Source organism: Etheostoma cragini, chromosome 19 (assembly GCF_013103735.1).
Source record: "Etheostoma cragini isolate CJK2018 chromosome 19, CSU_Ecrag_1.0, whole genome shotgun sequence".
Lineage (NCBI taxonomy): Eukaryota > Metazoa > Chordata > Actinopteri > Perciformes > Percidae > Etheostoma > Etheostoma cragini.
Window position 1 is genome coordinate 6,528,103 of NC_048425.1, and position 12,713 is coordinate 6,540,815.

General features: G+C 40.1%; 1 protein-coding gene across 3 annotated transcripts in view; it reads left to right on the forward strand.

The window, feature by feature from the left end:
• The window catches only part of stim2b (stromal interaction molecule 2b), a 42,036-nt gene that overhangs the window by 16,303 nt on the left and 13,020 nt on the right, over positions 1-12,713 (forward strand). For all 3 annotated transcript variants that reach the window (XM_034901383.1, XM_034901382.1, XM_034901384.1), the window contains one exon: positions 6,297-6,427. In XM_034901383.1, the coding sequence (XP_034757274.1) occupies positions 6,297-6,427 (131 nt within the window). The remainder of the gene's footprint in view (positions 1-6,296; positions 6,428-12,713) is intronic.

A 12,713-nucleotide genomic window follows, 5' to 3' on the forward strand; every position in this document is an offset into this window, starting at 1 on the left:
ATGGCTGCTGATGAGCTGAAATGGTAGACTCCAGAAGCTTTATTTACTTGCCTTTAACACTGACCCCGTCAGCTTGACTTACGACACTGCCATATGGGCGTTAGTTGCAGGGGATACGTCTGGTACACATTGACATCACATTCCCCCCACTTTCACACCATTTGGAGCATTTAATTGGTGTATTGAATTTAATGTTATAGGATTTTTAGATTTATTTACCAGACACACTTGACGTATGACTTTAGTTTTAGGTAATCACAAGACTGGGTCAGACATCTGAGTTCCCCCAGAGCAAAGCTTCTAACTAATTTATGGCGGCTGAGGGCATCAATACAACGAAGGAATGGCATTTATATCTCACTTATCATCCATATGGTAAATGCATGCATCATACATGCAGGAAAGCTGATATAAGTTTGGCACGGTGACAGTGGATCTAATGAACTGCTGACATGGCTGACAAACGGCATTTCTCAAGGAAGAAGCTTGAATTTTGAGCATGTTACATATTTGAAGTCCATTGAAGGACTATTCCAATGACGAGGAGCCTCCAAATTCCACCAAGGACTCCACTGTGTGATAATATACTGTTTGACATCCAAGCAGGAGGTTGCCTAAACTTGTAGCCACGGTGTTTTTACATCATGGCAGAAGACCCAGTAAAGGAATAATGAAACCTAAAGAATAAGGTTCAAGGCCCATTGACTCCAGGCTGCAAGTGCCCATTAGCAAGACATGAATCCCCAGTTCTGTCTCTGACTTGCCTATATAAAACAAAACAAAACAAACATTTTCTTCAGAGATCAATAGCATAACACTCTTATCTGTGTTCAACTCATTTATGTATAAATAGACCAACTGACCTTTTTATTATTTTTATTATTTTTATTTTTAAAGATAATTTTTTTTGGCTTTTATTGCTTTTATTTATAGGATAGATTAAGCCAGAAAAGTGGGAGAGAGAGGGGGATGACACGCAGCAAAGAGCCGCAAGTCGGAACCAAACCAGTGGCTGCTGCGACAAGGACTGAGCCTCTGTACATGGGGCGCACGCTCAACCAGGTGAGCTTACCATGCGCCCCACTGACCTATATTATTAACTATACAACAAGTAGATTTGACCAGGCAATCTAATTGGTCAACTAGACATTTAGAATATGCTCAAATCTAAAAGCACATCATGCGCCTCACTAAAAATCTTAGTCCGTCTTTTTCATGTCAGTATTCCAGAGTTGAATCAAAAACTATTTTTTGAACAACAAAAATATATATATTTTGAAAACCTTTTATTTACCACAGTGATAAACACAGAAACTCTCCAACACATTTATATCAAAGTGATTTATCGGATTAAATAAGTTGTTGTAAAAGGGTTGTTATACAGCGCTCTAAAGTTGTTGGAAATGTTTGGATCACATCAGCTGTGCTGGTGAGTTGGTGACATGGCTCTATGTTAAAAATCCATGGAAACAAATTTTCAGCAGATGTCTTGTTTGCAACACTCTTGAGCTAGCAAAGCAGATTTGTGCTTGTATGCGCACTATTTATCATTGGAGAAACCTCACAATCTCTAGCGTTACAAAGTTACCGTTAGTTTAGTTTAAGTTGGCTGGTTGACTAACATTAACGTTAGCTACACTGGGCCGAGAAACCGTCTTTGTTGCTTAAAGTTTACAGATCTATAGTAGCTAAATCTGTCCATGGAAAAAAGCAGTTTTGAACTAGAACTCCTACCTGTTGTTTTGTTATTTTTATGAGCAAAGTGCCTTCCACAATACGACAATAGTTTTTTACCTTTATTTTGTTGGTCACCTTTGTATTTATTTAATGCAATATTACAGTGATGACGCCTCGGTCTTGACCACATCAATGACACTCTTGCCTGTAATATGTCTTAATGGACCTCTTGGTTAGTACCGCTGTGACATTATGTTTATGGGAAAGATTTTAGCATGTGCAGACTGTAGAAGAACTACACTAGAAATAATGTTTTTTTTAAATATGCGGTTAGGCTGTCACTAAAAAATTTCACACATTTTATAAGTCAGGTATGATGAAGTCTGTCTGACATCTGGTGTCACAATCAGAAGAGAATGTGTTTCCCAGGATGTTTAAAGGCAAAATGGGTTCTAAGCTTAGAACCAATTTCAAATTCTAATATTTCTTGATAGCCAGTGTACCTTCCCTCGGGAAGCCGCAATAAATTTATTTTAAATGTAATTTTGTGACAGGCAATATGTTTTAGGTACTTTTTGATCGCGTGCAACATAGAGTTGAGTTTAACAGGTTCTTGACGTAATTTAATTAAGTTGTGTTTAAATGAACTACAACGGATTTTCATATGATCACCGTGTTAGGCCCTACATGTGGGTGACACAGTTTTGAGCAACTCAGCATCTGATGTGGCTCTTTCATTGCTATTTAATTGATTTGACAAGGCAACTTCCTGGCTAAACTTGACCTAATTAAGCCTCCGCAATAGTTTGACCGCAGCCGGCTACTAGCAGCTTGTCTGAGAGTATCTGAGAGTCCCTGACATAGTCAGAATGCTGAAATATGAAGAGGTGAAACTCTTCTGTGTGTAAGCGAGCTCACTCTCATCTGTTTTATCCTGTGGAGTGTTTATTGACATGTTCTCTAGTCTGCTTCTGCAGTACTTCATTTTTTTCTGCTTGTTGAGTCTGCTGCCACCTGTACTGTCATTCAGCACCATCTTAGACACTCAAGAGTGTGCATGAATGGACGCTGTATGGTTTGGTGTCTGTATGTGTCAGAGAGAGGACAAGAGAGAGAGAGAGAGAGAGACACACACACAAAGTGTGTATGCGTGAGAGCAGGACTTAGCTCAGGATACGTAGACATCTTGAGCAGTTTGCAGGTAAGAAGAGGCCATTTTGGTCGTCTTTGCTCCCCCAGAGTTGCATATCAGGCCCATCATATCCTGCTATGGCATGCAATTGGCCTTTATAGTTTTTAGCAAAAGTTACTCAAACTGGAGTTGATGTTGCATTTGTTGGGGACTTTTTACAGCTGCAGATCAATACACGTTTGATAATACGCAATACAGAGTATTTGGGAGTAAGTAGGACAGTGTATGTAAAATAGACTCAACATAAACTAAATAAAATCCTATTGAAGGAACTTGTCATCCAGTGAAACGGTTTGGCTCATTGATGTGTTTTTATTGGAGGCCCATGGCACAGAGAAATACTTAGAAGGTAATTATTCTGGAGTTTTTATGGGCAAAATACAGTCCTGTCATACTGATGATCTAAGTTGAAGAAGAGCACGTGTGGAAATTTAGACTAGAAAAAAATAATGGTACGCCCTTATTGTCAATTGAAATTACCACATCAAGCTGCATGACAAAATGTTTATCTGACTTTGTCAAAATGTCGTTCTCTAACAATATAAACCCAGCACACACCCAGAATGCAGTGGGGTTAGCGCGATATGTCAGCTATATATGATGTCCATGTGTCTCATTGAATCAGGTTTAAGGAAGTCCCCAAAAAGTCACTGAAACACTCCTCCCTATCTGCTTCTCCTGTCAAAAGCTTTCTTTGAAAATGAAGCCAGAAGCTTCTTAATGACATGCATACATTGTGCATATAATTTCTTTTTTTGAAATGTTGGGATTCACTTTAAAGGCAGCAGCTGACAGCTAAACACTTTTATTATCAGATTCTTTTGAACCAAACCTGAAGCTCTGTGACAGCTTTTACGCGTTTGTAAGTTATGGCAAAGTGAATTACTGTACGACTGCTTTCCTGCTTGTGTTTTGCCTGCTGTGTGTGTGTACTTAGCATCTGCTTGTGTGTGTGTTTGAGCAAGGGAGACCTCTGCCATTGTTGAGCTTTTATATCCTGACAACTGGGAGCCTGATGTGTTAAAAATAACCCAGTGCTTTCCAATTTTGTCATCTTTTGGGACTACTTCTCCTGGCTGCTTTGATTTTGCATGCGTCCCCCTGGAATGCTCAGGGTCACCGATGGCCACATCCTGTCGTGTGGTTCCTCATTGTAGTGCTTGCAGTTCTCCCTTAACCTACTCAAACATACTCAAAAATAGGACACCTGGGAAGGAAAGGCTTGTGCTGTCATATTTCTGAATTGCACTCTAGGTGGCCTAGCATAAATACTGTCAGTGAATGACAGTATTTTTTACTTTCTTTTCTCTTAGAATTACCTTTTTCCTCTATGAGCTTCACACATAGTTTTTTCTTGAAGGGTTCTGCACACATGAAGAACAGATTTAGGCCACCAGTAATGAAAGAAATGACAATAGCAAAACGATTTACAACATCAAGGGAAGTTGTTTGTAACTAATTCTGATGTCTGAAACAAAGAAAGTTAAAGTTGGATTAACAATGGATATGCAGCCTTATGTGTGTGTGTGTGTGTGTGTGTGTGTGCGCGCCTGAAATAACCAAACCGCTAAATAGATAAGCATGACATGCAAACAGGCTTGCACTGACAAGCCAAGCAAATGTATAATGTAACTTGTTCACAAGCTTCAAGTGCAGAGGTTGACAAACCCTGCTAAAATAAGGTGGACCTTAGACTCATGTTCATTATCTTTTCTGTCACTGTAAGATCCACGTTTGCATTTTTGTAGTGCACAGTGTTTACAGAAAGTATGGTGTTTGCGCTTATACACCAGCCATTTTGATAGAGATCAGTGCGGTCATACCAGGAAGTGGCTGGTGATTTTCTAATTGCAGCAGCTTAGTGAAAACACAAGTTAAATATTTAGTTCAGTGCCACACACATCATGTTGACAAGGGAAGATTTTTAAAGCCACTGTGGTTTCATCTAGTCTAATCAACCTACTGTATCCCTTTACACAAAAACAAGTGATTACTGTGTTATTCAACCTCTGGCACTGTATTGATGTGAGGCTATGTTCAGGTGCGGCCCCTTGCCAACGCTGGTTTCCTTATTTGACATGGACATCCTCCACAGTGTCCTCTCCTCCAAACTTAGCCCAGGCACACGTCCAATCATATGTCTCCTTTTGCTTCTTCTGCAGATAGCAAAGTGGCAACTCCATAACTAACATGTCATGTCTTGTTTCAGTAAACAGATACTACATCAAAACCCACAGAAAGTTCCACATGGTCGCCTATTCACTATACTTTACATGCTTATGGATGAATTTATTAAATTTATTAATACTATATTTTTTTTTTCATGCATCCAAAATATTCAGGACTTGTTTGCAACTTTGCAGTATGTATTTTGTTATGTACTTTTAAAATATAAAAGGAATAGTTTGATATGCCTACAGTTCTTTACATACACTTTTGTCTGCTTGTGTAGCTAGAGCCAGGGGAGATTGACCTATCTTAGCATAAAGACTGAAACAGGTAACAGCTAACCTGGATCTGTTTTAACTGTTAAAAAAAAAGACTTTCAAACTTTTAAACTGATCGTTGACAGCATGAGATTATTTTTACATTTTCTGCATTTTTCTTTTTGAGCATTCAGAAAATGTACGGAGCATTTGTAGTATTTTGATTTCTTTGAGTTTGTGCAGTTGTATATTATGTATCCAGAAGCGTTTTGACACTACAACACGATTTGTCTCTTTGTTTGCATTTTTGGCATTTTCTGTTGGCTTTTCTATCGTCCACATAGCTCCTCTGAATGAGAAAAACTGCTCATTGCCAAAGCCTGATCCACGTGTTTGGGTTTGTGTTGCTATCTAATTGTTATTTAGGTGTTGTGTCTCCCTCTCCTACTTTGTGGCTTCGTGGCTGTTCTATCTGTCTCTCTGTGTGTGTTTTGTGGCTCCATTGAGACAGTTTGGCACCTGGCCAGCTCGCTGTCCATGGCTTGGAACACTGAAAGTAATGGGCTCATTTCCCCAGCGGGACTGAAGGGGGACTGAATAAAAACAAGAGGGGGATGCCTCGAGACGCCGCAGGAATGACAACAGGACACGCGTGTCCAACAGGAGTACTGAGTGCACTTCTGACTTGAAAAGATTTTTTATATTTTCTCAGCATTTGAAACAATAGTGATAACAGCCACAGCTTTAATCACCTTAATCAGATGCACAAAAACACTGTCTTTACAAATTAAATATTCAAAGGGTTAATCTCAAATGACTGAGGGACTCAGTGGTCAAAATTTTAGGTTCAAGTGCAGGCCCTTGTGAGATATTAGACAGTGAACATGTTTTGCACACTTGATTTGGAGCTACAGTTTCAGAGGAATATGACTGCCAGGTGCCTGCTTGGTAGGCTTCACCCAACCTTTGAGCTCTAACCTAAACCTTTTTGTCCCCTGTAGACCCCTGTGGCATAGTGATGCCGCCATGCATGGGCGAGGACGACCGCTTCAGTCTGGAGGCGCTGCGGCACATCCACAAACAGCTGGACGACGACAATGATGGGGGAATTGAGGTCAACGAGAGTGTGGAGGTGAGCTTTGTGAATTTACATTTTGGATTGGCAGTGTTAATGTGACACTCCGGTTCAGCGACCCGCCTGAAGACTTGTGACAAAAGTCACCTTTAACCTTGGCACCCGGGATGTAAACAACCTGGGGTCAGTGGGGTCAGGACCTTGTGGAGGGGAAAAACCTATGCAAATGTCATAATTAATCATTATATTTATCCTTTAAGGTATGGTCAAGATGTAACAAAATGTTGCTTGGCACCTCCCAAGACAACTGTGATTGGTTTAAAGAAATGTCACTATACCAGAGCACGTTTTTCTCCCATCCTGGAATGCTGTGTGGACTAGCCACACCCTCCTTTGCAGCGCTGTAGAGGTAGGTCTGGCAATGCGAGACTGCTCAGGCTGTGATTGTCATATTTTGGATATTTGACCACAATCACAGGCTACCAGTATTTTGTAGGACATTAGGTTAACCAAACCAAACTGCTTTTTGAATGTCTCTAGTGTTAAAACAAGAATACGTGTTTGTCAATTTTGAAAGTGGATGAGTACATAAAAGTGAATATTTTGTTACCAGTATGAGACAGCTTGTGGCAGTGTGTCAGGCTTTGTAGGTGCCCTAAAAGTTATATACATTTTGTTATTGAGCAGTTAGACATCGGAGGACAGATGGATGACATGATGCTCTAATATGAATCATAAAATCTGTTTATTTTATTTTTATTTCTTATGCACCTTCAAATATAAATCACATGACAATCCTGCCTTTTGCAATGCATAACTAATATCATGAGACAAATACCTCCATTTAAGATTTTGTGCTTTTCATATAAACCTAAAGCACTTAAAGGACGACAAACTTGTTGTAAAATCTTGTGTGTGTGTGTGTGTGTGTGTGTGTGTGTGTGTGTGTGTGTGTGTGTGTGTGGCTATGTTGACAGTAGTCATTTTTAACTGGCTGAATACTGGTGTTTGAAACAGTTATACCCTACAGACCTTCTTTGTTTGGCCCCTCAGTAAAGAGCTGTGTTAGATGTTAGAATTAGGCCCTAGCCCACATGAGTGTGATCTGCAACTGTGCATACATATAATCACTAATGCCTGTATTTACTGTGCTGTACAGGAGTGTTTTACTCATTGCCCCCTACTCTTTTCACCCTTTGTCTTTATATGGGCAATAAGCCTTGTCCGTTTCTTTCCAGCAGTTGTTTTAGGCCGCTGCTCATTACTGAGAATTTCAAGGCTTATTTTATGGGCTCCGGCGGCGGATGGAAGGGCTGTCTGGGTTGTGATAAAGTTGCATTAAGGGCAGCCATTTAACTTGTCACTTAGCAGTTGACTTAAAACTTAAATTCAGATTCTTTATGCAGCTTTAAATCAAATAAATACCAACGGAAATTAATTTAAAGGCTTTCTGGCCTAAATAATGTCATCTTAATTTTCTTAAAAATGTCAGAAGGTCAGGTTTAGTTTAACTGGAGTTTGATTCCGGATTCGCTCCTTCTGTCTACATGCCAAAATGTCCACAAGCAAGACACCAAACCCTAAAATCTGTTTGAATATGGGGCAAAACAAATGTACCCATTTACTGTTGGTTTCATTACAATGCCTGTCTTTTCCTGGCAGCGATGACTTGAAAGCAGTGACACAGTTTTTTGAGGAAGTATGGGGTCATCACCCCACTCACCCCTTTGCCACCTGGTTGAAACCCCACACTCAGCCAACAAAGATCTCACTGGCACTTCTTGCCTTTCCCTGCTCTTATTCCTCCCCCCCTCAGAACCTTTATCCCAACATTTGAGAGGATGACTAAGATAAGAGGATGCATATATTTTTAATGTGGTCATGATATTCAGTTTTTCATGACACGCATTTCAGAGGTTCTAATGCTGATGGTAAAGATGACATGAGGTCAGTGGTGATATATGGTGATAATGATACCAGCATGTTAGGCAGTAAAGGAAATGACATATACCGGTAAATATTTTGCACAAAATATAAGAAAAGCCTGTCTTTAAAGTCAGATTTAATGGAAGGCGAAGAAGAACACATTGGCATGTTGTGCTAACGCAACGCCCTTAGTCGAGGTCTGAACTGGAAGGTTTTATTTGCCATAGTGGAGCCTAATTCCGTTAACCTGAGCAGTTCCTTTTTGCAATGCAATCTAGAAAGTAATAGAAAGTGGCCTTATCAGTGAGTTACCTGGTAGCACAGAAGCGTAAAGTTTGTTTTACCATTACAAGTTCTCTGTAACTTAACAACAATCAGTGTTGCCAAGTTACAGGGAAATGAACCCTCACAAACATATTAATATCCATGTTTCACAGGTTATATCACCACACACAGATAAATCATACACGCAGATCTTTTAGAGGTTGCTGAGTCATTGTTACAAGGTGCACTGGTCACCACACCACAGCATCTACCTGTAGCATGTAACCACGGTTCCCAATCATATACATTTGTGCACTGACTTTGATTGCTATTAACAACTTCACCAGTTGTAATGGAACACCCACACAAAAAGAGTACACATGTACTAAAGTACCTTAAGTAAGGTAAAAAGTACGTCAGTTCTCTATACAACTACAGTATTCCCTGATATGTCAGATCCCAGAGTAATCAGTCCGAATTTTGCACAAAAAAGGCTTTGGCTGCTTTTGAAGTTTTATTTGTATTTGGAGTGTTGTTGCAGAACAAAAATAGCTCTCTAATGAAGGAAACAACAATAGATTCTGTCAGACTCAGTCAATGTTCATTTTTAGTTGCACCTTGCAATTTTACCAGCATTGCCATGCACTCTCATGATTATGTACGATAGTTGACATTAAAGTTGGACCCATGTCTCAGATGAAAACGGTAATGTCTTTCTCTCCTGCCTGTCTGCATTAGCCTAAATAAATACAAACCAGAAGCTTGGACCTCTTGGCGACGTGTATTTATAGTCTCAAAAGGAATCACTTTTTTTTTTTTTTTTACTTCCAAAGGCATCTGTAACTTGACAACTGTGGAAGAATTCAATTGGGAATCAAATACATCTGAAATCCTGTTGAACATAATCCTGCTGCTAATAATCTATGAGTCTGGGCGTCGCCTTGGGTTTTGATTGACGTCCAAAGGTCTGTTGCCGAGCATAGTCACAGAGGACAGCAGGTGCACGTCTTCGCCTCTGCGTGCTGCCCGTCTGCCAAGGAGGCGCCCAGCTGGATCGTGTTCTACCACTTTGAAATTGCAAGATCCCAACCCATGTCACAACAGGGGGCGATGGCACTGCTTCTCTGTGCTGTGTGTACTTTATTAGTTCTTGACAAGCCATGCACAACAACTTGGTGGAAAAATGAGACTTGCATGCAAGTTCTACATCTTTGTGAGCCTACTGTATATATAACTCATTTGTGTTTAGTTGGGTATGAACAGAGGAAACTTGAGGAGGTTAATTGGCCGTCTAGGTTGTAGCTATAGAAAGGCGGTTCAAGATGGGGTTTGTTGACTTGTCTGGGAACTTTTATGTATTAATGACATACTGCTTTGAATGGAACAAAGAATTTGTGCATTAATTGCATCATTGTTCAGTCCATTCTACAAGGTCACCCTAGAAACTGAAATACACGTTTCTCGCACATCTGCCTCTCTGAGCCTCCTAAAATCAGGAGTTGATTTTGTGTCAGGTGGTTTTAAAATGTCTAAAAACAGAACGCATGTTATGCAAAGACACCCACTTACTGTAGATCTTGGGCAAAGTAACAAAGGCTTCACTGAACAGCACGAGGAAGATCTTATCATACGACCAATGGCTTCACAATTAAGTCTGCCCAGGTGTCACGTGTGATAAATCACTTGTGCTCCAAGTAGTTCACATGTTGCATAAATCATAACACAGCATATTTTTGGTCCAAAATTTATAACAGATTGTTAATAATTAATCAATCTAAAAACCGACTGCCTGCAGTTTCAAAGGGTTTGATTAATGTTGAGGTGTGCTGTTGAGTAGAAGAAAATAACTTCCTGTTCATGATGGATGTAATAACTTTCGGTAAATTAGATGAAAAGATGTGGACAGATGGACTGATGCGGTAGATATCAAGGGTGAATAGAGTCACATTCAACTGTTGGAGAGAGCAGAGGCTCATGGGAAGAGTCTTGAACTCAGCCAGCTCCCCGCAATCTGGAATCTGAAACAAATATGTCTTTGTTTGCTGCTGTGTGTGTCTGACCGTGTGTCATACACTGTCTGTGCTAGGCCTCTGTCTGTATAATATATGTGTACGTATTATTGTCTTTTCAGGACTGACTGTTGGTCCTGACCGGTGTCACTCTGTCTCTATCATACAGTGTAAACACAATCTTGAACCATTTTACCCATTTTTTCTTACAGGAATTATTTCTCCTTCATTTCAGTAGGCAGCACACCATGGCCGTATTTATCGCAGCTATCAAGTTATCTAAACTCTTAGCCACAGAGGCCACAAGGGTCCCAGACAAAGACCTATCTTTCCATATGCGGCTCACCACATGTTTAATGACTCCATAAAGCATCACAAAGCTTTCTTTGACTATATGCAAAGCTGCTTCGCCAGTCTGCCCACAATTAGTTTTATAATAAGACATCAACACTTAAACTAATTACATTCACTTTGAATACTCTCAGTATTTTTTAGGTAAAGTAATCTGTCTTTAACAAGTGCAAAAAGTGTACTTAGATCATTTGTACCTTATCTGTTACACAGAAAGTCTTTAAGTCATCAGTTGGTGGATTTCAAACAAGAAAACCTGTGGCGAAGTACCAATTTATCACATTTCTGGACTATAAAATATTTACCAAATTTACCCCAGTTAACTTGAGATGAGATGACAAATGTTAGAATATCTGAGAATAAAATGAAGACATTGAAATAATTAACAAATATACATACATGAATATTTAAAACTTTTTGCAAAAAAATAATCTTCTTTAATGGCCATAAAGAGACATTTTTATTAATCAAGCCTGTTCTGTTCTTGTTCATGTGCTCAGGCAAAGTTTGCATCTTTGCCAACAGCTCTTCATTTTTCATAAAGTACAGTCGGCATTAGAGGGTTCGCAAGACATTTGTTTGGACTGGTATTGCACATATTGTGGTCCCTGCAATGACTCAGCAGTTGGTTCCTTTAGTTGGTTCCTGGCTTTACGTCAGTGAGAAAACTCATTTGCATTTGTATTGAGTAAGAAGAAGGAGAAAACACTGTGCAATGTTTTCAGGCCTCTCAGAGTATTTTGTTGATCACTGATGTAGTAAAAGAGCTTTTCAGACCCTAAAAAAACCTTTTGACATGGGTGAACACAGGGTACAACTAAAGAGCTGCTATAGGATTATTTTAGGTCAGTCTGTCAGTCTATCTACTATGTTCCAAAATAAAATTTATAAAAAACTATTGTATGGATTAGCATGGAACTTAGCAAAGACATTCATGTCCCACTCAGATATTTGGTGATCTTTTAACTTTTCACTCATCAGGACAAAATTTCTATTTGACCAAAACTTTGGTTTATGACAAAATACCTGCTTGAGTGAATTGGTAAATGTTAGCATGCTAACATGTTAAACTAAACTGGTGAACATGGCATCATCATGTTGGGATTCATCAGCACATCAGCGCTGTGCGTAAGTACAGTACAGTTTTGAGAGAAAAATATCATGATCAAAAGTATCATACGTCACACACCAGGTTTGTTTGCTGAAAAAAAAACGCTTTAGATCTCCGGTTGGCACTCCCTTATGCCCCAACCTGGAGATTCTGATTCCAGCCAAAAGCAGGAAGAGGTCTCGGGGCATGGACGCATCCAGGCATCAGTTATACCGACATTAAACTAGCACACACGGTACATTTTCACCCTTTTACAACGTCCAGTAATCAGTTTTGATGTAATATATGCCAGACATTGTGTTCACAAAGCATTGGGTGCACAGGTCTTTCTTCTCTCTGACAACTTCAGAACTCAGCTGCACGACTCATCACCCGCTCCACATCCTGGCACCACATCACTCCGGTCCTAAAACAGCTTCACTGGCTTCCCATCTCTCGCCGGATCACATACAAGATCCTGGTCCTCACCTACAAAGCCATCCACCACCTTGCCCCGTCATACCTCACTGTCCTCCTCTCCCCCTACCAACCTTCACGGGCCCTCAGATCCACCACAGCCGGTCTCCTCTATGTCCCCAAGTCAAAGCTCCGCAGTTTTGGGGATAGAGCCTTTTCCAGGGCAGCTCCCAGGCTGTGGAACTCCCTCCCCCATGAGATCCGCATCTCTGAGTCCCTCACCATT